This window comes from Ipomoea nil, unplaced genomic scaffold (assembly GCF_001879475.1).
Source record: "Ipomoea nil cultivar Tokyo-kokei standard unplaced genomic scaffold, Asagao_1.1 scaffold2653, whole genome shotgun sequence".
NCBI lineage: Eukaryota > Viridiplantae > Streptophyta > Magnoliopsida > Solanales > Convolvulaceae > Ipomoea > Ipomoea nil.
The window spans coordinates 4,757,855-4,782,500 of record NW_017619081.1 but is presented as its reverse complement, the minus strand read 5'-3'; the positions used below and the strand labels follow the sequence as shown (position 1 = coordinate 4,782,500).

The 24,646-nt window shown below is 36.0% G+C and overlaps 1 protein-coding gene across 1 annotated transcript; it reads right to left on the bottom strand.

Moving 5' to 3' along the window:
* Window positions 1-5,063: 5,063 nt before the first annotated feature.
* On the bottom strand, window positions 5,064-6,906 carry LOC109154768. The gene is made up of 3 exons (XM_019302496.1): window positions 6,721-6,906; window positions 6,188-6,635; window positions 5,064-5,734 (listed from the first exon to the last, which is right to left on the bottom strand). Exons 1-3 carry the CDS (start codon window positions 6,904-6,906, stop codon window positions 5,064-5,066), a joined length of 1,305 nt encoding a protein of 434 aa, XP_019158041.1.
* Between the last annotated feature and the right edge of the window lie 17,740 nt (window positions 6,907-24,646).

Sequence of the window (24,646 nt, the reverse complement as noted above, 5' to 3'; positions counted from 1 at the left end):
CGCTACATTTAGCGTTAAACAGCCGTGAAGTAGGAGGGCATTTATGTCCTTTCATGTCCATTTCGTTTTATATTTGTTTGGATGGGGAGAGAAGAATGGGTTATTGCTTTTTTACCCGAGAAGAAGCTTTGGTTTTTAAGATGGATGTTTGTAATCTCTGCATTGACTATTCTTCATGGTTTTTCAGATTTTCTGCTCATCTGAGCCGAGTGGGTTGTTTTCTTTAGCCTGGAAAAGCATTGGAATCTTGAGGCTGCCGTACACCATTGTTGATAATCTTGTTGTCTGCCTAGAAATTTGTTGAGGAGAACAAAAATGGCGACTACCCAGGTCCAAACTTCTCCCTCTAAGTGTGTGCTGAGAAAGCAGAGCCATTTTCACAAGAATCTCAAGGTTTTGGTGAGTTCTTGCGGTTCCGATCGGCGGGGGAACGATTCAGATTCCGATGAAAACGGTCTTGTGATTGACATTACAGACTTTGGGTTCATAAACCCCAATATCTGGACAAAACGCGTAGGAATGATGAGAGGAATACGAGTATTGAGGATTCTGGTAATTGGGATAAAGTCAGAGAAATTGTGTTTTCTAGGGAGGGGAAAAACGCAGGCGAGAATAAATCGGAGAACTCGCCGTCTAGGTCGGATGCCTCGGCGGTGAGGTTCCTAATTCCGGCGGCGTCTCCTCCCTCGTGCGGCGGTGGAGAGACTTCGGAGTGGTTGCAAAAATCGTCAATTCCGCTGTCGCCGCCGCCAACAACAACAACAACAACTCGTCTATCAACATCTCCAGAAGCAATTCCACCGCCTCTACACTGTGCGATGATTCTTCAATCGACGGAAGGCGCGTGCAATCGTCCTCCAGCGACGGGGAATCCGACAGGACGACGCCTCCTTTGCATGACAAAGACTCCGATGCCTCAGAGAGAGAGAGGCTAAAGGTCGTCGATATCATCAAAAAACTTACCTGCAACATCAGCGAAGAAAACACAGTGATCACGGAGGGATTGAATCCCCATCGCCGCGAGTTAGAACTCCGTCCGATCACTCCCCGCTGCTGTGAAATTGCTTCGCTTCATCAGAGGCCGCAAGGCATTTGTTGATTTGCTTATGTAGATGGAGCGCGAGAGGGTTAGGAAGATTGAAGCACTTATGGAACGCAAAACTGTCTCAAAGTTCTAGCACAAAGGGCGCATGGACATGAAAGGACATAAACGCCCTCATACTTCACGGTTGTTTAACGCCAAATGTAACAGTGGACTAAAAGTGTCCAATTTTTAGAAAGTCTGGACAAAATGTGGCAAAATTAATAAAAGCGGACAAAATGTGTCCAATGTGCAATAAATGTAGGACCAAAAGTGGATTTAACTCACAACTCACATTAAATACACACTCACGCACATTAAGTACAAAACTCACGCACCTTAAGCACAAGACTCACACACCTTAAGCACAAAACTCACGCACATTAAGCATAAAACTCATGCACTTTAAAGTTTCAACAACAACTCAGATTAAGTACACACTCATGCACATTAAGCACACAACTCACGCACCTTAGGCATACTTAAGTACAAAACTCAAGCACATTAAGCACTACACATTCACGCACATTAAGCACAAACCTCACGCACCTTAAGCACAAGACTCACGCACATTAAGTACAAAACTCACGCACATTAATCACCCGCACAACCGCACGGGAAGCATTCACTCGCACTGGAACTTAATTCTATATATATATTCTGAAAATCGCCGCACGACCGCATGGGAGGACCTCGCCGCATTTGAACTTTTTCATATATATATATATATATATATATATATATATATATATATATATATATATATATATATATATATATATATATATATATATATATATATATGGTCGCGTTCAGGTGCAAGTGCACCTACTTTCACCTACAAGTGCACCTACTTTCGCCTGCAAGTGCATGTAATTTTTTGCCTGCATTCATTGATCGAGTGCACCTACTTTCACCTACAAGTGCACCTACTTTCGCCTGCAAGTGTATGTAATTTTGCCTTGTTAACATTTATTCATCTGAGTTCGTTCTGTTTGGCATCGTTTTTGTTCTTGCGGGGAGTTCAACAGGTAGTAGTACCCATGAAAACCACTCGCAAACATTCATGCACCTAGGTGCAACTACTTATAACTATAGGTGCACTTAGTATTGATGCTCAGTGTAAATTTTACTTGCACCTATAATACATTTTACATGCACTTGTAATACATTTTACTTACACTTTGATGTTCAATTATTTACGAAAATGTCATTGCATTTTTAAAAAAATCAGTGTTTCTCATCCATTAGATCTAGACACGTGTACAGATATCAGACATTCGCATATTCGCACTTAGACGGAATTCGCACCAGAGTGCAATTATATATATAATTAGATAAAAGAGTAAAATAAAAAAATAAATTTTAGGTGTACAATGAAAATAAGTACAATGTATATATTGATTAAACCAAAATATTTTATATTCATGTTAAACCTTTAATTACTATGATTGACTTTTATATAATTTTAGATAGATAAAACATATTTAATTGTCATTTTTTAAAAAAATATTATCTCTGAATTAATAATTATAATTGAGTTATAGTTATTATTAGTTATTACCTTCATACATATCCAATCTTATAGTATTATTAGTTTTTTCACGCGCATTGCGCGATTGAGATAATGTCCAATTTTATTTTTAAATAAGTACTTTAAAGTATATCAAGACAAGATTATATTAGAGTTGTTCATGCATAGATAATTGAATGTTGAATTTGCATATTTAAATGGATAATTCTAAGTTTTCAAATGCAATAAAATATAGCCAAAATTGATTATAATGGTCAATAAAATAATTGTATGGGTATAGTTGAAACCAAATACCGAATATAAGGGATAGAAAATAAAGATTAAAGCATAAGATATTAAATATATACAAATATAGTTTGAGGGGATTCTGGCAGAAGATTGAGTTTGAAGGGGTGCCGGCAATCCAGCATATTGTAGCGTCAATTTGTTTATATAAATAATATTATAGAAACATGATGGGAGATGTTTAATAATTTAGGTTTGTACTTCTAATCCATGGACAATGGCTTAATATATAGGCTAATGGTGTAGTTATAATTCTATAAGGTTAGAATTCTATTAAGACTTTAATATTATAATTAGACTAATGGTGTAGTTATAATTCTATCTTAGACTTTAATATTAGAATTAAACTAATGGTGTAGTTATAATTCACTTGTGTGTTAGAGTTCCGTTAAGACTTTAATATTATAATTCTATAAGAATTTCTAGGCAATATTAACGGTGAATTAACGGAGAAAATAATATTTAACGGAAAAGTTAACGGATAATCATATAATTAAGGATAAATTAAGAAATCTCAAGGAAAAATTAAAATTTGAACAATCTAAATCATTCATTTGATTTAATAATTTGACAACTATTTTTTCTATCCATTATAGGTCTAACTTTCTTTGACTCTTATATATATATATATATATATATATATATATATATATATATATATATATATATATATATATATATAGTAGATTGTGCATCCAAAGCTCCATATCATTACCTTAATATATATCCTATTTTATGGCATTATTGAGCATCCAAAGCTCCAAGTCATAATCAAAGTGTTACCCTACAATATACATTCTTAGTTTTTCTTTATCTCTAGTCTATCTTATTTCTTGAAACAATCATTAAAATATAATTTTACTAACAAATCAATAAATACATCTAATTACATAATTAACACAAATAATCACATTAAACCCTAACTCAAAGGGGTAGCTCAAGTGGCAAAGAAGCTTCTTTAAGCTGTGGGAACGATCCTAAGAATAACCCAGGTTGGATTCCCACAAGTGATAATTTCTCTTGAGCCAGTTCCCATGCCACCCGGAGCGAACGAGGATTAGTCGAGTCGACCCGAACCGTAAGCCAAATAGAGAAAAATCCGGCTCAACATACATGACCAAATACTCGTGCGCACAAAGAATCTGTCCACTTTAAACATAATCCCTACATTGCCACTGTCAAAATTCGAACCTTTTTCTCTCAAATACTACCTACAATTCCCAGTTCCTATTAGTCACTACTTGACATGTAAGATTTTTATTATATATGTAAATTTCTTATTAAATCAAGGTGGAGTCAACCAATTCAATAGTAATCCATAAAAGATAAATAGTTTTCCTTTTTAAATTCGGAGATGGCTAATAGAGTAATAGGGAGTGGTAACTGTAGGGGTGTAAAACATTTTTCATACTAATTTTGGTTTATATATTATTGTTTCCATCAAATAGTCAATGTAGCAGGGTTGAGTTAGGGCACTTCCAATGGGTGGAGAAAAAGGGGGAGAAAGAATAGGGTGTGGGGCCCTTTAGGGTAAAGGTTCAACTTTTTGAAAGAAGAGGGGAGAAAGAAGGAGAGGATGGACTTATTTAGAGCATCCACATTGGTTGGGGAGAATGGGGGATAATGTAAGAGTGATTAGGAAAGAGAATGTGGGAGGGGAGTGAAAAAAAAAAAAACAAAACAAAACAAAACAAAACAAAAAATTAAAAAAAATAAAATAATCAGACGCGTCAGGCGCGCCTCCGGGCGCGTGCAGTGCACGCGCCCGGCTTTTGCCCAAGGCTGTGCGCGAACGCGCACAGCCTTGCTTCTTTTTTTTTTTTTTTCTGACAATATCCTCACATTTGCAGGACAATTTTTTTTCAATTATCCCCCCTCCACACTAGTTATTATCTCATGTAGGGAAGAATTAATGCTGAAATCTCCCCACAATATGCACAAGTGTGGATGCTCTTAGGAGGGTTGTTCTCTCTGAAGCCTCTGACATGGCGCGTAGCCAATAAACGCCAATCGTTTGGCTATGTGCTGGCCACATGCCAATTTCATGAGTAGCATGTCCCCATCCTCAATTTTTATTTTTATTTTTTAAAAAAAAATCAAGTCACTGCAACAGCTTTTTTTTTTTTTTTTTTTTTTTTTTTGAAAGCCAAGTAACTTGGTATATTAATGAACGAACATAGTAATAGAGTCTGGAGGGATTACATCCCAGTACATAGGATGGTCCTGATCAAAAGCTAACGAAGCTAGTGTATGAGCATGCATATTAACAGCTCTGGAAATATAATGTAAAGAACAAGAAGTAAATAATGACATAGTTGTCCTGCACTGGTCCACAATGACCCCAACATAAGATCGAGTTCTGGTACCTCTTGATGTTATCATGTTTCGCAACTCCATACAATCTGTGAGTAGATCAATCATCTGTGTATCGCGCCCCTTAAGCCATGATAGAGCTTCCTTGCAGGCTAGAGCTTCTGCCATAATAGGTGAAAAAGCACCCGGTAACGTTCCTGCCGTGGCTGCCATAAAAACACCTTCGTGATTGAGTAGCACAACTCCGTATGTCGCTTCTCCCGTGTGTTGTCTGTAGCCCGCGTCGAAGTAACACCTGGGCCGCTCGTGTGGGTCGCTCTCCGGCAACACGGTGGCATGAGGCTGGTAACTTGCACGTCCCAGCCTGGTGTAGGCTTCCTCGGCCATCACCGCCCTCCTCACCGTGGATGTGGGCCGTGGCAAGCTTCTTTCCCATAACGCCGAGTTCCTTGCTAGCCACAAATAATATAGAATCCCAACAGCCAGCCGTACCTGCCCTTCCGTCAACGAGTCCAGCACGCCTACGAACCATGATTGGAAATGATTAGTCAGAATATTCGTGACAGGTAATCCCGAAATATTCCAAACCATTTTAGAGTAATCACATAAAATCAGTGCATGCATAATATTTTCTTGTGTAGCGCCACACATGGGGCATATGGGATCCACCTCCACTCGTTTAATAATTAAATTATCAGTGGTGGGTAGTATGCCAGACACAGCCCTCCATAGAAAGATTTTCCATTTGGGTGGCACTCGTAATTTCCACAATGTAACCCATTTATCAAAAGTCCCTGGGTTGTCAGAATAATTTCCCATAATTCGCCTATAGGCATTCTTCACCGTATATACTCCTTGTGTGTCCCCCATCCAATACCATGTGTCATCATAATCTGGGCTTACTGGTATTCTTTAGATTCGGGTCACATCCTCAGGAATAAATAAATCATTGAGAATATGTGGATCCCAGGTACCTGTATCTTGATCTATCAGGCCACTCACTAATGCCCCTCGTAGCTCCTCAGGCATGTGTGTTTGAACCAAAGGGCTAGGATCATCAGACAACCAAGGATGTCCCCATATCAATGTATCCCTACCGTTTCCAATCCTTCTGCGCACCCCGGCGCAGACTAGATCATGGGTGGCCATAAGACTACGCCAGCAGTGACTTGGGTTATTCCCTATGGTAGCATCAACAAAAGTGGTCGTAGGATAGTATCGAGCCTTATAAATCCTTGCTACCAAAGTGGTGGGTTCCGTAAGAAATCTCCATGCCTGTTTCCCTAGCATGGCCAGATTAAATGCACGGAGGTCCTTAAAACCTAATCCTCCATATTTTTTAGGGATACATAATTTATCCCAAGCTTTCCAATGTATTCCACGATCTGTACCTGTCCCCCACCAATATTTGTTCATAATACGCTGTATAGACAAACACACTGATTCAGGCAACAAAAAACACTCATAAAAAAGTAGGCATAGACTGAGCCACACTTTTTAAGAGCACCTCCTTCCCAGCCTGTGAGAGCAATTTTTTGTTCCATGATCCAATTCTCTGCCTGATTTTATCTTCTATATATGCAAATACAGCCCTTTTATTTCTTCCTATAAAGGAAGGAAATCCAAGATATTTCCCAAAATTGGATGCCAGTTCCACTCCCAAACACCACGCCACCTGCTCTCTCTGCGCCATCTGGGTATTTCTGCTAAAACAAATACTTGATTTATTAAAGTTCACCATTTCGCCAGACAATTTCTCATATCTAATCAGGCACTGCTTAACAGTTGCTTCCTGAATATTCCCTTTGAAAAACAACAGGCTGTCATCTGCAAAAAACAAGTGTGAGACCGGTGGTGCCCCTCTGGCCACCCTACATCCATGTATAGCCCCATCCACTGCAACAGCTTGATTTTTTTATTTTTTATTTTTTAGTTTTTATTTGTTATTCTAATTTTTTTTATTTCTATTTCTAAATTTATTTTTAAAATTTTGAATTGTATTAATGGTTGGTATATTTAGTATTTAATATTTTAAATTCACTTCTGAATGTTAATTTGTTCTGTACACAATTTCGAATTCAAAATTTAATGTGGTGTCAATTATTTGATTAATTTATGAGATTATATTTTATAATTAAAAACTTATTTTATTTTTTTATTTAAATTTATTTTGATTTAAAAACAAAATTTGAAATTATAATTATAAGAAAGTAAATAAAATAATAGATTATGTGTATGAGTGTATGGCCATAAAATGAGGAGAAAAGGTAGAAGGATTTGAGATAAACTAGAAGATTATATGGTGATGTGGATGACAATTTTTATGCGGACCATGGCCCACACAGTAATATGTGGACCATAAAAAATACATTTTTAATATACTAAATGTAAATTATTTGTGTATTGAATATACATTATTTGATAGTATACAAATAATGTACTTTAAGTACTCAAATAATATACTTTATATACACAAATAATGCATGTAATGTTTATTTGTGGTTCATACTAGTCCGTGCAATAAAGAATTTTTAAGATAAGATAGATAATATAATTGAATATAATTATTATTATAAAGTACAAAATTTTAGTATTAAATTTTTAAAGTTAATATAATTGTCATGCTATAAATATGACAATAATATATTATATATCTTAAGAATCCTACCCCTCCAAAAAAAAAAAAAATTATATTAATAATACAATTTTCTCCTGGTCATGATAGTAAACCACTATCTGAAGTTTTGAAATCGCAATATCAATCAGCTCACTACATTTCCTTTATCCCTACTCTACCAGTAGCAGTTGGTACATATATGATATGAATTTTGAATATTTTCATAGCTTTAACCCTACTCTAGTAGTAGTTGATGATATGAATTTTGAATATTTTGATGCTTTTGGGAATTGGGACCAGGTTTAGAGGTTTAAAAATATTGCACTCTAATTGAACCATGCTTTGGGGAAGGGTTTGAAGGGATTAAAAGAGAACACAATAGGATCGAGCCCTAACCGTAGTGTAAAAGTTTCATCCAATGTATTGAGTTCTTTGTGGATATTAAGCGGCAAATTATGCTGTGAAATCGTGTTCACTTTGCAAGGTGGATACGGTTCTAAAATTGATCATAATTATGAATATATAGTTCAAAAATTATGAACATATAGTTCTATAATTATGAACATATAGTCAATGGCGGACCTACAATGGGGGCAGTGGGGGCAGCTGCCCCACTGACCCCTCCTTAATTTTAGCCATTTATACAATATAAATATAGAATTTATAAAAGGTTTTAGTAGCTTAGTTGGTAGAGACCCTTGGCTGTTTGTAGTAGGTCATGGGTTCAATTCCCACTTTTAGTATTTTTAGTTTGTTTGTTTGTTTTTTTTTTTTTTAAATTTTATTTTAGCCATTCCGATCCTATAGTATTTTTAGTTTCTTTTCTGTATTTTAACCCTTCCAATTCTTCAATAAACTAAATATTTTTTAAGTCTACTTTTTTTGTGAATCATTTAGTTAATGTAGTCTGCAAGTTTATATTATACTTCATTGTATTCAAATTAATTCAGAAAAATTAAAAATTAATATAACTAAAAGAAAATTAAAATTAAAGTATTTAGGAATATACTATCTTTTCTATTCAAACTATTTTATCTAATTAATTATCAATTATGTTTCATATAATGGTATCCGGGTTGGACTTCCATTTGGAAGGTTATGAGTTTGAGCCTCAGTGTGGAGGTGTTATTGGCTCTTTGTGTTTTAGTAGGTTGAGAAAGTATATGAACAGATACTACAATGTAATAGAGCTAGTAGCATTCAAAAAAAAAAAATGTTTCATATATTTTATAGCATTTCAAAGTGTTTTAAAATTTAACCTTACCCAAGTATAGTTTTGGCTATGCCCTTAACTATCTTGTTGTCTATCATAAATATTATTGTATTATAATTTATAATGTATTTGAACCATATTATAGATGTTTGATATTTTTTCATTGACAATTATAAATTCGTAACGAATTCTTCAGACAAAATTGTGGAAAAGATGCAATTTTTTCTTAGAAGTGAGATCTAGAGTTAAGTATGCCCCCACTCACATTATTTTCTGAGTCCGCCACTGCATATAGTTCTGTAATTATGAATATAGAGATTCAATAATTGTGAATATGAAGTTTAAAAATTATGAATATATAGTTTTATAATTATGAACACATAGTTCAGTAATTATGAACATAGAGTTCTGTAATTGTGAATATATAATTTAATAATTATGAATATGAAGTTCAAAAAGTATGAATATATAGCTTTATAATTATGAATATATAGTTCAGTAATTATGAACATAGAACCGTGTCCACCTTAATTGCAAGGTGGACACAGTTCCACAGCATAAGGATTGTTATTAAGCACTAGTCTCTCACTTAATGGGCCGCTAAATTATTATAATTCACTTTTCTACTATTCTATCAGGCAATAGTGTTGGGTCTTGGGGGTGAGAGAATTTCGTCTTTTGTATAAAATAAAAAAATAAAAATAAAAATAAAAAAGTCAACCATGTTGTTTCTACATAACTTCCTTTGTTTACTTTGAGGTCCAAAACGTTGCTGAAAAGCACAGAAACGACGAAGGTTGTCCCAAACAACTCATTTCTTACGTGGAAAATTTTTATGTTGACATCATGCTTAGAACAAATATGGAGCTTTGCTTATGGTGGTGTGCTTCTTTTCTTTGGGGCTTAATGGGAATCATGATTGAAGCTACTTTCAGGTTTTTCTTTGCCTTTCTTAAATGTTTGTAATAATTAGGGGAAAAGAAGACAAACCATATAATTATAATAGAGTTAATACCCAAAATCGTCCTCGACTATAGTGGTTTTTCTCAATTTCGTCCTAAACGACTTTGGTGACCTAATATCGTCCCAGACTTTTGTGTTTCGCTCAATTTAGTCCTCCATTTGTTATTCCGTCAAATTGGTGTTAAATAAAGGGACAATTCAGTATGTCAATATTGATCTCTCTTTACTTTCAACTTATGAAGTGCGAAATTCCTCTTTCTTGTACGAATTACACCCAGAATTACTCCCGGACCTGCAAATCAAATTTTATATTCGCAGTTTTAGGAGTAATTCTGGGAGTAATTCGTAAAAAAAAAAAGATTTCGCAGTTCACATGTCTATGAGTAAAGAGATGCCAATATTAAAATTACTGAATTGGCTATTTATTTAACACCAAATGGACAAAATAACAAATGAAGGACTAAATTGAGCAAAAACACAAAAGTCAGGGACTAAATTGAGCGAAACACAAAAGTCAGGGACGATATTAGGTCATCAAAGTCGTTTAGGACGAAATTGAGAAAAACCACTATAGTCGAGGACGATTTTGGGTATTAACTCAATTATAATACTATACAACTTTTTAGGCAGAAGGGTCAAATAAGCACATTTATTACACACGAATGTTCAATTTACATTTTGGACTAAAATAAGACTTAATTTTACATATTAACTCCTAAAATTTCTTTAAGGTTTTCCCTATGTAACACATCCACAATGCTGACATTGAATTAAATAAAAATTAACTTTGACGACTTGGTAATTGTCACATTTATTGTTGACTTTTAAACCCAATCAAATCCACTTTTCTACATCAATGAGATTCATATGTGACGGTGATGGAGTGGTGCAGTGCTCACTTTTCTCATTTTAATTGAAACATTACAATTGCAAGTGTCTGCAAAAAAGAGCGAGTGTTGTGTGAAGGTTGAAGATGAATATGGAGTTCGAAGAGAGAGAATTGGTTGTAAAGTATTTTGCATTTAAAATAAATAAATATCACTGCCACATCATCTTAACCTGAAGCCAAATCATCAAAACTGGAGAGAAAAGTGAAATTATTAAGTGAAAGAAATGTTGGGAGTTAATGTACACCCTTGAGTAGTAAATAAGCCTAATCTTAACCTGAAGCCAAATCATCAAAATCGGAGAGAAGTCGGGTGAAAATGCTAAGTGAAAAAAATGTTGGAAGTTAATGTACACCCCGAAGCCAAGTCATTAAAACCGAAGAGAAGCCTGGTAAAAATGCTAAGTGAAAGAAATGTTGGGAGTTAATGTACACCCTAAAGCCAAATCATCAAAATCGGAGAGAAGTCAATGTAGTATCTGTTAACTTTTTTATTTTTATTTTTTTGAAATACTTTCTTAAACTTATTGAAGCACAAAGAGTCAATATTGGCTCCATTGGGCTCGAACCCATGACCTCCCATTTGGAAGAGTTACTTAATGTCACTTGACGACAAGGTCATTGACAGTTAATACTCAATTTAGTCATTAACTATAGTGATTTTTTTGATTTAGTCATAAACATTTTTTGTTCTTAATTGGGTCTTCAACTTTGATAGTTTTTTCTAATTGGGTCCTCAAATGTTAGAATCAATGACTAAATGTAGAAAAATCATTATAGTCGATGACTAAATTAGGTATTAACAACCACAATAGTCAAATGACTAATTTTGGAAAAACATTATAGTCGAAGATTAAATTGGGTATTAATAGAGAGGAAATTACAAAACTATAGTTACAGAGGATTCAATTAAGAAAAATCATCAAAGTTGATGACTCAATTAAACACAAATCAAATTTAGGATTAAATCAAGAAAAAATTACTATAATCGATGACTAAATTGAGTATATATTAACTCAATATGAAATATACTTTCAAGAAAAAGCTAAAAACTTCTTCCCTAGAAGGTTAACTTAGCTAAACACTTTGCTTACTGTGCACAAGGAACTCACCAACTGGTGATGCTAGATCGTTGCTTACTATGCACAAAGAGCCCCCCACCCACTACCGGTCGCTGGTGAAACTAGATCCCAACTGGTCATTATATTCTTCCTAAACTTCACTCCTATGGCCAATTAAGCTTTTCATGTGGACTAAAATAAGTTTAAAACTTTCTAATACAAATAGTAGCCGTTTTTGAAAACGACTCACAATTTTTTTTTTCTCGAAATGATGAAATATTATTATTTAATCAAAATGCTACAATTCAACCCCATCGAGAGGGGTTTATTAGTCTTTTTTATTTGAGTCGATCAATTATAAACAATTTAGGTTAGTTTACATTTTTGTGATCCTTTATAAAATATAATCACAAAATAGAGTTTATTCAATTCACATAATCAAATAGAGATTGCAGGTTTTCCTCGTTACTCCAAAAAAAAAATCATAAAGTGATACATCTATACAAATAAATACACCAAACAAACCGTATACAACCCCCTACCCCCTACCACCAAAGAAATACAATAAAAGAATACACGGAGTTGAACTTTAGGGCAATTTATATCATGCACCATAGCGCACATAGCAATGTGCGCCCACCATAGCGCACATAGCAATGTGCGCCCAGGCACAAAACGGGCGCTTTTCAATTGCTGAAGTCACTTCGTCTGTCTAAACGGTCAAAACTCCATTATGTGTATTCAGTTAAAAGTTTCTGTGTATTGTGTTATGAGTTTCTGTGTATTTAGATAATAGTTGATGTGTATTTAGTTAAGAGTTTCTGTGTATTCAGTTAAGAGTTTCTGTGTATTATGTATCATGTTAGATTATATGTATTCAGTTATGAGTTTCTGTGTATTCTGTTATGAGTTTATGTGTATTCGAAACAGAATTTTTTTCTTTTTTGGACAATGCACCAAAACGACGTCGTTTTGGGAAACGCGAGGTGCACATTACTATGTGCGCCGTGGTGCACGGTATAACGATTGATCAGCCCCAAAAGCCCAAATAACATAAGAAATCCTAACTTTGCTACCATTAGTATTGTACTATTGTGCATCACCATCTTCAAAACTCAATGTAACTCCAAACTTCTACTGCTGTATTGCCGGAAAATCCCCAGAAACGGCGACATGTATTAAATGACTAGTTCTTTTACGCGAATGGAATAATGTCTAATGATTATTTTTAAATAAGTATTTCAAAGTATATCAATGTAATATTATATCGGAGATGTTTATGCATAGGTAAATAAATATTGAATTTGTTTATTTAAATTGATAATTTAAAGTATATAAGTGCAAGATAATATATGGGAGATTTATTATATTGTCACTAAAATAAATGTTTGCAACTTTGTAATAACGCTAGTCTAAATACTTAGTCTAAAAATGATAGTCTAAATAAATACTACTTTTGGTTTAAATTTCTCTAATTCTTATTAATTCTCTTTTGAGTAGCATTGTCATTGTATTCATCTTCAGTACATGTCTTTTTTATTTATTTATTTATTTATTGGTAGTGTATCATTTGCAATTGGGTTACTGGTGGTAGCATAAATGGATTCGTCGTACAATGAGATTATGGTGTAGGAAGCTTTAGATTTGTCTTGTTGTGTATATGATGGGATCTTAGTTTTACTATTAACTCTTTATCTTACAAGCACCTATTGATATTTGGTAGTGGTAGGTTTTCCCATATATGTTTCATGCGTTGTGAGATGTGTGTCGTAGGTTATCATGTGAAAGTATTGAACAAAATATTAATATTTATTATATTTGTATAAAATACTTGGTAAATAAATATATATAACATATTTTGTATTATAATTCTGATATTTAATTACAAGATAATGTAAAAAGAAGACAATGGACAATATAGTGAATATAATAAATTAATAAATTTGAAGGTAATGAATTTTTGAATTATAGAAAATAAAGATAATATAACTAATGAAATTATATCTCTTTTTAATTTTTTTCTAAATAAAGACATTATAGACATCTAATTCTAAATTTATTAAATGCATATATATTATTTTTTGTTGTAGCTACTAATTTATTAAATTTAATAAGAGTAATAAATTGACATACATACTTTTCACCAATAATAATGAAATCATTATTTTTTTTTAAATTTACATTCGTTGTTGAGACAAATTGTTTCAAGAGTTTGTCAATGACAATTGTTACAATTACTGTCAATAGAGGATGATAATAAATAATTCAAAATATATAGTTACAATAGATATTGTTATAATGATATAGTAAAAATTAACTTACAAATTTCTTTTGAAGTTTTCATTGATAAAATTCTGATGTGTAAACTTGGTCAATTCTTTGAAAAATGGTCCTACCGTTTATAGTCCAGGTGTAATTGTATTTATGATCAACAACTTTGTAGTTAGGTCGCGCAGGTCTGACAATAATGTAAGAACAATTTCGTCTGATAAAAAAATAATAGTATAATATTTGTAAAGTAATGTACAATTGTACCATTATAAAAATACATACAAAAATTATTAATACCATAACAACCTAAATTATGCCAATAATGCAAAAATATAATTGAAATATTAAGTTTTGTTCTGATCTAAATAATCAAAAGAAGATTAATTAAACGAAAAAAAAAACTTAACCTAAATTTTGTTTTTTTTTTAATGCATACAAATCAAATGATTTTTAAAGTTCTTGATTTATAAGCTTTGATGCTTAACTTTGAATGTTACGTATTTAGTCAGACTAATTACTTGATCAAAGTTTATGTTAAATTTTATATTATATATTTTTAATACATTTTAACATATTCGTAGTATATGTTTAACAATTATTTCAACTCTAATTGAGATGAGGTTCGAACATAATACCTTTCTTATAGAAATTAATGAGTAAGTTAAAATTAATAAATAGTTAACGGAATATTCCGTTACTAAAGTTTATACTAATGGAATTTAGGTTATTTAAGGGAAGAAAATAATATAATAGAGGGTAAATAAGAAAAATCATTAAAAAAAATACTAAAATCAAAATAATATGAACCATTCATTTTAAAAAACAATACTACCAGATATTTTTTTTTTTTGTTCCAGTTTAGGGCTTAACATTATTGCCTTATTGACTCTTATTAGAATTGTATGTATATATAAATTTAGTTCGTATTGCCGTTAATATTATGGGGATACACATATATATAAATATATAATAGATCGATAATTCTATTTTTTGTCCTAGATTTATAGGTGGCAATTCACTTTTAGTCATTTTTCAAATTATTTTTTTTTGGTCTTAGTATTATTGTCGCATGATCATTTTTTTTTTGTCCTCTATTAACAAAACTATTTAAATTTTGTAAAATACAATGACATTTAGGTCTCCAATTATGAATTTTTTTTCAAAAAAAATAAAAATAAAAGTATAGCAGGTTAACCCACTTTGTATAAAAATGATAGAAATGGTTTTGTATTTAACGATATTTCAACGATTTTGTTGACGGAATACCAAAAATGGTCATGCTACAATAATACTAGGACCAAAAATGAATGTTTTGAAGAAAAAAAAAAAAGACTAAAAACGATTTGTCGCCTATAAATCTAGGACAAAAAATGAAATAAACTCAATATATACTAATAGATGAAAACTAAGTAGGATTAATAAAGTTTAGAAAGTTTATCCTTATCATTGTCATTATCCTTTGAAAATTTATTGAATTCTCCAAAATCAATCTTCATTTTTTAGGGAGTTAATTACTAAAATGGCCCCTTGACTATAGCGAAGTTACCAATTTGGTCTTTGATTATTTTTTTTAACCAATTAAGTCCCTTAACTTTAAAAATTTTAACCAATTTGGTCCTCCGTTTGTTAGACCGTTAGTCAACCGTTAACTTGGGACTAAATTGATAATTTTGCTATATTTAAAGGACCATTTTGGTAATTAACTTTAAGGGTGGGCAATTCAATTAAGCTTTCTTGAACCAAACCGTACCAAACTAGTTAGATTCGGTAATATACCAAACAATCAAACAGTAATAAATTCTTGTATACCGAACGGTTCGGTAAAATCTCGAACCGAACTGAATTGTTTGGTAAAAACTGAACCGAACCGAATACCGTTTGAACTTTGAATTGCTATTTTGTTGTATATATTAGACTTTGGATATGGACTATGTAAACACCATAACACAGAATATAGAACTTTTGATAACAAACCATAAAGAAATCAAATAAAACATTTACGAGAATATGAGCTGAACGGCAGAGCAAGCATCAAGGGACTTGAATTTACTTTTTATTTATTTATTTATTTTATTATTATTATTATTATTAAAAAAAATAAAAAAAATCAAACAGTATTCGGTTCAGTTTAATTTTTTACTGAACAATTTAGATCGGTTTTTTATCGAACCGTTCGGTATACAAGAATCCAATACCGTTCAGTTGTTCGGTATATTACCGAACCAAACTAGTTCGGTACGGTACGGTTCGATTCGAGAAAACTAAACCGAATTGCCCACCCCTAAAGTTAATTACCAAAATGGTCCCTTGACTATAGCGAAATTACCAATTTGGTCCCAAGTTAACAGTTAACTAACGGTCAAACAAACGGAGGACCAAATTGATTAAAAATTTTAAAGTTGATGGACTTAATTGGTTCAAAAAAATTGTCAAGGACCAAATTGGTAATTTCGCTATAGTCAATGGACCATTTTGATAATTAACTCTTTTGTAGGAGTAATAGAGGAATTGCCAAGTAACTTGTAGTTTAATGACACATCTATAGCTCTACCAAATGAGATGTCATAAAATCATTAATACTCAAAAAAAGAAAAAGTAATAAATGGACTTAATAAATCTTCGCAAATAAATGTAATTGTGTAAATTTTTCTAGTCCATCCTGTTAGACATGTATGATTTAGAAGACAACATCTTTTTCCGAAAAGAATTGTGAGAAACGAGAGCGAATGGAGAGAACGGAAGCACCGGCGTCTCATCGATCAACGGAGGATCAGGATCTGTTAGAGCGGAGCACGAAGAAGTCCAAAAGAAACGAGGAGCATGCAAGCCATGCAGAGGACGGGGGACGTGGAGATCGTTCCTGAGACACCAGCTGGCGCGGACAAGATAGCTCTATCCACAGAGAGAAACGGGGCTGGCCAGTCGAAGGTGGCCGAGGGACAGATCGGGGAGCAGGCGATCTCACAACCACGCAGAACGTATGCTGAGAGTGTGGCGGGCCAGAATCTGTCGCCATTGGTAACGCACCACGAGGCGGTGGATCTAGATAGCAACAACGACGATTTGGATGACGAGGAGGATGATGATCCGTTGTGTCCGACGATCAGGCTGTCAAAGAGGGAAGTGGAGATGATACGTGCCCCCTGGAGGAAATCCTTGATCATTAAAGTGCTTGGCAGGTCAGTGGGATATGCCTATCTACTCAGACGGCTGACGTCGATGTGGAAGCCGAAGGGGAGCCTGGATCTGATTGCGCTGGACAACGAGTATTTCAACGTTCGGTTTAGCTCAGTAGACGATCTGGATTTCGTGAAGTTTGAAGGCCTGTGGATGGTGCTCGATCACTATCTTATTGCGAAGGAATGGGAGCCGGACTTTGATCCCATGAAGGACACGATGGAGAAGATGCTCGTTTGGGTAAGAATTCCATGCTTACCAGTTGAGTATTATAACTATATTTTCATCAGGAAGCTTGGGAACATGGTCGGGAGGGTGATTCGGGTGGATCAAACCACAAGCATTGTGTCTCGAGGTAAATTCGCCAGGATATGCGTGGAGATCGACATGCGAAAGCCGCTGATATCCAAGTTCATGTATGTGGGCAGGGTCCGGCATGTGGCCTATGAAGGCCTGCACTTGGCGTGCTTTGAATGTGGCTTATATGGCCACACGAAGGAGGCATGCCCGAAACTTTGTGTGGGGGACAAGGCACCAGAGGGAGATCAGAACGTGACAGTGAATCCGAACAATGATAGGCCGCAGGTGGGCTCGGCGGGGAAGGCCAAGGAAGTGGAGGCGGCCAATGATCCCAAGGTGCCGTTTGGGACATGGATGCTTGCACTGAAGAAGGGATACCGGCAGGGAGGAAGGTCAGCGGATCGCCGTCAGAACCAGGGGATGGCAGGAAGCCGCGGGGAAGGTCCAAGCGCGAAACGGGGTGGTGGGATTCAGGCATCTAGGTTTGCACCGCTGGTGGTAGCAGGGGGTGACGAACAAGGGGAGGAGGTGGCAGACGTTGAAGCTAATACGGCTGGCGTACAGCAGGTGATAATAACCGAGGAGGCTGGCCAGGGAACACAGAGAACCATGCGCAAGGCTGCTGCCGGAATCACCAGGAGGCCAAATGTCATCGCCCGCGAGATCCAAATTGAGAATGAACCCGCGGTAGTTCAGCGATCGACTCCGAGAGCTGAGACGGTAGTGCCGAGAACACGCAGGGAGAAAGGGGGGGGGGGGGGGTTCAAGGAGGGCGGCGGAAGAGACAGAACATGTAGTGGTGAGAGGGGAGAAAGGTGGGTTGGTGGTCCAATCCCAGCGGGTGTTCATGGAGGGGGCGGATGGCGATATCCCGTCACCAGTCTGGCATCCTACGAGTGAACACCATAGTGACCCGCCGGAATTCTTTGACGATGAGGGTGACGTGTTGATGGAGCTTGAGGAAGCGACGGGGCGGCCGCCACGCCATGGACAACAGTGATGCTATTTGAGTGCCTCCCTAGTTTCCTCTTTGTTTTGTTTTGGCTCGATGCCTCTTTCTTCCTGTCGAGGATATCCTTTTCATCCCCTTTCTTTGTTTTTTATGGATGTGTCTTCTGGAATTGTCAGGGCGCAGGAGGCAAGCGCTTCCTGCGCACCCTTAAACATTTCCTTAGGGTGCATAAGCCGTGCATCTTGGATCTTTTTGAACCGAAGGTTTCGGGGTCCCAGGCAAACGCCATTTGCGCTCAACTAGGATTCTCTGATTGGATTCGAGTGGAAGCAGTAGGCTTCAGCGGTGGCATCTGGGTTTTTTGGAAAGACCCGGTGCGGGCAACGATCGTCTTTACTCATCCTCAATTTATCTTGCTGCAGGTCCAGACTCACGATCAACCCCCGTGGTCTCTGGCGGCGGTTTATGGGAGCCCAGCACATCACCTTCGACGCCGACTCTGGAGGGATCTCAAACAATTGGCTCGCGGCATCTCGGGTCCCCTTCTAGTGGCCGGAGATTTCAATGTTGTCCTGAGCAGAACGGAAACAAATAACTACACTGCTTTCTGTTCACATCGAAGTGCTGACTTTGTGAATTGGGTGCAGGATGAAGGACTGATTGACATGGGCTTCGAAGGGCCATGTCTCACTTGGGTCAAAGATGGCGGGGCCGATAGCATCAAAGGCGCTAGGTTGGACTGAGCCCTGTGCAATACCGAATGGCGGACCAATTTCCCCAACGCAAACGTGCTTCACCTGGCCCGAATCGCCTCGGACCACGCGCCCCTGTTGATTAGGACTGAAGGTAGCCGTGGAAGACCTGCAGCTTCGCCATTTATCTTTCAGGCGGCATGGTTGTCCCATGTTGATGTACATGCTATAACAAAGAGGACATGGAAATCTGACCACCCGATCACGGACAACACCCGCAATCTTGCTGCCAACCTCGCGGAGTGGAATAGAACTACCTTTGGCAACGTTTTCAAGCGCAAAAAAGTCCTCATGGCTTGGCTTGAGGGTATTCAGAGGATTTTAGCGGTGAGATACCACGGAGGCCTAATTAAACTCGAAGCTAAGCTCCGTTCTGACCTGGAAGACACATTACACCAAGAAGAGTTAATTTTGTTTCAGAAGTCGAAGGAGGATTGGATCCACTCGGGTGACAGGAACACGGCGTACTATCATGCAGCGGCCACAGTGCGACAAGCTCGCAACAAGGTTACTCGTCTTATGGACGAGAATGGAGTGTGGCTCACACATGGTCCTCTACTCTGGGCTCACATCCGGAATTTTTACATTTCTCTTTTTTCGCAGGATCAGGCCGGGAGCGTACGCACTCAGCTGGGGGCAAATTTTCCGCGCCTAAGGGACTCGGACTGGCTCTGTTTCAACCGGCCTGTGTCAATGGACGAAGTTCACATTGCACTCAAGGAGATGAAGCCTTTTAAAGCACCGGGGCTCGACGGGTTCCACGCGGCGTTTTATCAGCACACTTGGGGCACGACAGGGGAGAGCATTTACAATTTAGTGAGCACGGCAGTGACAACTGGCAGTCTTCCGGATGATATCAACGACACTCTGATTGCCCTTATCCCGAAGGTTCGAGCCCCGGAAACCATCAAACAGTTCCGGCCGATAAGTTTGTGCAACGTCAGTTACAAGATAATCACCAAAACAATCACCAATAGGCTCAAGCTCATTCTACCGAAGATTGTGGGCCCGTTCCAGAGCTCTTTTGTTCCCGAGAGGCAGATTTCCGATAACGTGCTAATTTATCAGGAAGTGATGCACTATATGCGGGAAAAGAAGGGAGCGAAGGGGCTTATGGCGATCAAACTCGATCTCGAGAAGGCCTACGACCGCTTATCCTGGGACTTTATCCAGGAGACCCTTCAATGGGCAGGTTTTGCCGATCCTTGGATTACTCTTATCATGAATTGCATCCGAACATCCAAGCTGTCTATCATCTGGAATGGGGAACGGCTTGAGCCGTTTCGACCAGCGAGAGGCATCCGGCAGGGGGATGCGATGTCTCCAGCCATTTTTGTCCTATGCATGGAGAGACTTAGTCATTTAATTGTCTCGGAAGCCGAGCAAAACAGGTGGAAAGGGATTAAGCTCGCTCCTACGGGCCCTCTTCTAACTCATCTTTGTTTTGCAGATGATATGGTGCTGTTCACGGAGGCTTCTCACGACCAAGTTGAGGTAATTCAGGCTTGCCTGAATCAGTTCTGTGCGGCGTCAGGTCAGAAGATAAGTCTTAGCAAGTCCCAAGTGTTCTTTTCAACGAATACGGACCCGAACCTGGCCTCTGACATAGCGGGTTCTCTGAATATTGAGCGCACTGCTGACCTCGGAAAGTATCTTGGGGTGCCTTCGCTACATGGGCGCGTCACTCGAACCAAACCGTACCAAACTAGTTAGATTCGGGAATATACCAAACAATCAAACAGTAATAAATTCTTGTATACCGAACGGTTCGGTAAAAACTCGAACCGAACTGAATTGTTTGGTAAAAACTGAACCGAACCGAATACCGTTTGAACTTTGAATTGCTATTTTGTTGTATATATTAGACTTTGGATATGGACTATGTAAACACCATAACACATAATATAGAACTTTTGATAACAAACCATAAAGAAATCAAATAAAATATTTACGAGAATATGAGCTGAACGGCAGAGCAAGCATCAAGGGACTTGAATTTACTTTTTATTTATTTATTTATTTTATTATTATTATTATTTTAAAAAAAAATCAAACAGTATTCGGTTCAGTTTAATTTTTTACTGAACAATTTAGATCGGTTTTTTATCGAACCGTTCGGTATACAAGAATCCAATACCGTTCAGTTGTTCGGTATATTACCGAACCAAACTAGTTCGGTACGGTACGGTTCGATTCGAGAAAACTAAACCGAATTGCCCACCCCTAAAGTTAATTACCAAAATGGTCCCTTGACTATAGCGAAATTACCAATTTGGTCACAAGTTAACGGTTAACTAACGGTCAAACAAACGGAGGACCAAATTGGTTAAAAATTTTAAAGTTGAGGGACTTAATTGGTTCAAAAAAATAGTCAATGACCAAATTGGTAATTTCGCTATAGTCAATGGACCATTTTGATAATTAACTCTTTTGTAAGAGTAATAGATGAATTGTCAAGTAACTTGTAGTTTAATGACACATCTATAACTATACCAAATGAGATGTCATAAAATCATTAATACTCAAAAAAGAAAAAGTAATAAATGGACTTAATAAATCTTCGCAAATAAATGTAATTGTGTAAATTTTTCTAGTCCATCCTGTTAGACATTCTTCCAAAAGGCTGAACCCCAACCCTAAGGGCCCCCCACACTCCGGCCCGACAGAGCGGTGGGAGGTTGTAAATCATGGCGACTCAACTGAACATTAATCACAGAGGCTAGACCGGTGCTCCATCCTGTTAGACATGTATGATTTAGAAGACAACATTTATTATTTTAGGCATGATATTCTAATACAATTAATATAAGAGTTAATACCCAAAATCGTCCTCGACTATAGTGGTTTTTCTCAATATCGTCCTAAACGACTTTGGTGACCTAATATCGTCCCAGACTTTTGTGTTTCGCTCAATTTAGTCCTCCATTTGTTATTCCGTCAAATTGGTGTTAAATAAAGGGACAATTCAATAATGTCAATATTGATCTCTCTTTACTTTCAACTTGTAAAGTGCGAAATTCCTCTTTCTTGTACGAATTACACCCAGAATTACTCCCGGACCTGCAAATCAAATTTTATATTCGCAGTTTTAGGAGTAATTCTTGGAGTAATTCGTAAAAAAAAGGGACTTCGCAGTTCACATGTCTATGAGTAAAGAGATGCCAATATTAAAATTACTGAATTGTCTATTTATTTAACACCAAATTGACAGAATAACAAATGAGGGACTAAATTGAGCAAAAACACAAAAGTCTGGGATTAAATTGAGCGAAACACAAAAGTCTGGGACGATGCTAGGTCACCAAAGTCGTTTAGGACGAAATTGAGAAAAACCACGATAGTCGAGGACGATTTTGGGTATTAACTCATTAATATAATAAATAAATATTTTATTTATTTTTATTATGACTCTATTAATATTTGATATTATTTCACACAATTTTCATAATTCTTCTATCTTAAGAATTAAGAATATGAATGACGTCCTTTCCAAAAAAAAAAAAAAGAAAAGAATATGAATGACGAATAATAATTTATCAATGAATTATTGTAAAATTGTTTCCCGTAATAAGAATTCTAATTGAATATTAGAATTCCAATAAGACTAGTAAACATTATTTAACTTATGGTGAGTCTCGTGTCATTTCGTATGAAATACGACAGAGCAAATACTAATTTTGGTCCCACGAGTATTAGCAAAATGACAGTTTTGATCCACATGTTTAATTCCTACCAATTTTCATCCACGACTATTGTTTTAATACCAATTTTCATCTACAACTATTGTTTTAGTATCAAAATTCATCACGCCGATCACCCTTTCATTTAAGACATGCCGAAATATGAAATTATTAAGGGTAGTTTCGTGCTTTTCAAATTAGGATTCCTATTTCAGCATGAATAAAGGGATTTAATAAGCCCTAAGATCTATCCTAATTCGCAATTTTTCTCCTCAAATTAAGGTAGGATGAGGAGGAGAATTGCGAATTGGGATTGTTCTTAGGACTTAAATTCATTTATTTATGCTCAAATTGAAATCTTAGGTTGAAATGGATGAAAATGCCCTTAAAATTTTTAGATTTCGGGATGTCTTAAATAGATGGGTGACCGACATGATGAATCTTGGTACTAAAATAATAGTCGTGGATTAAAATTGGTACTAAAACAATAGTTGTGGATGAAAATTGGTAGGAATTAAACATGTGGACCAAAATCGTCATTTTGCTAATACTCGTGGGACCAAAATTGATATTTGCTCAAATACGACATGTAGATGCTTGTTAAAGAACAAGTCATTGCACAATGACTAACTACAATGTTCCGTATTGTGTTTATCTACATGTTACCGATATGCTGATTGTTACAAGTATGCAATAATTATTTGACTTGAAACGACATGATTATTTTGTAAATAAGATGGACTATTATTTATCAGTTCCCTTATAGATCAGTAAATATATTTGATGGTCTAGTTTAATTTTGTACGGAGACATATGTCCGATCAAAAGTCTTTTTAAGGAATAAAGTTCAATTTAGCCACTGAACTACACAGGAAAATGCAAGTAAGCCATCCAACTAAAAAAACATGCAATTGACTCCTTAAACAAAAAACATGCAATTGGGTCCAAATTGACCTGCCCTCTAGGTTAGTCGATGACATGGCGGTTAACCTTTAATAAATTATTTATTTGTTTATTTATTTAGTTTTAAATATTAAAAGTAATAATAATAATAATAATAATAATAATAATAATAATAATAATAATAATAATAATAATAAGAAGGTAAAACCAATCCACCCTCCGCGGCTCCGCCCCTTCGTCGCCGACTGGAGATGAAGTTTGCAGTTCGTCTCCTATAAGAGAATTTTGGAGATATACTCAGTACAAGCATCAGAAGAGTAAAGCTTAGCATGAGAATTCTTTTGTGCAGTCAATCGGAGACGAACTGCAGATCTCGTTTCTAGTCGGAGATGAAGGGGCGGTAGGGAGGGATTGGTTTTGCGTGTTTTTTTTTTTAAACTTTTAAAACTAATCAAATCAAATAAATAAATAAATTATTAAAGATTAACCGCCATGTCAGCGGTTAACTTGGAGGACAGGTCAATTTGGATCCAATTGCATGTTTTGTGTTAGTTTAAGGAGTCAATTGCATGTTTTTTTAGTTGAATGGCTCAATTACATTTTTTCTGTATAGTTCAATGGCTAATTTGAACATTATTCCTCTTTTTAATAATCTTTA

Coding starts and splice junctions, on each gene's coding strand:
- LOC109154768 (XM_019302496.1), bottom strand. CDS start 6,906: ATGGCGCAGAGAGAGCAGGTGGCGTGGTGTTTGGGAGTGGAACTGGCA. Junction 6,636..6,720: donor TCTCACAGGCTGGGAAGGAG/GTGCTCTTAAAA, acceptor TTGTCTATACAG/CGTATTATGAACAAATATTG. Junction 5,735..6,187: donor CCTGATAGATCAAGATACAG/GTACCTGGGATC, acceptor CATGGTTCGTAG/GCGTGCTGGACTCGTTGACG.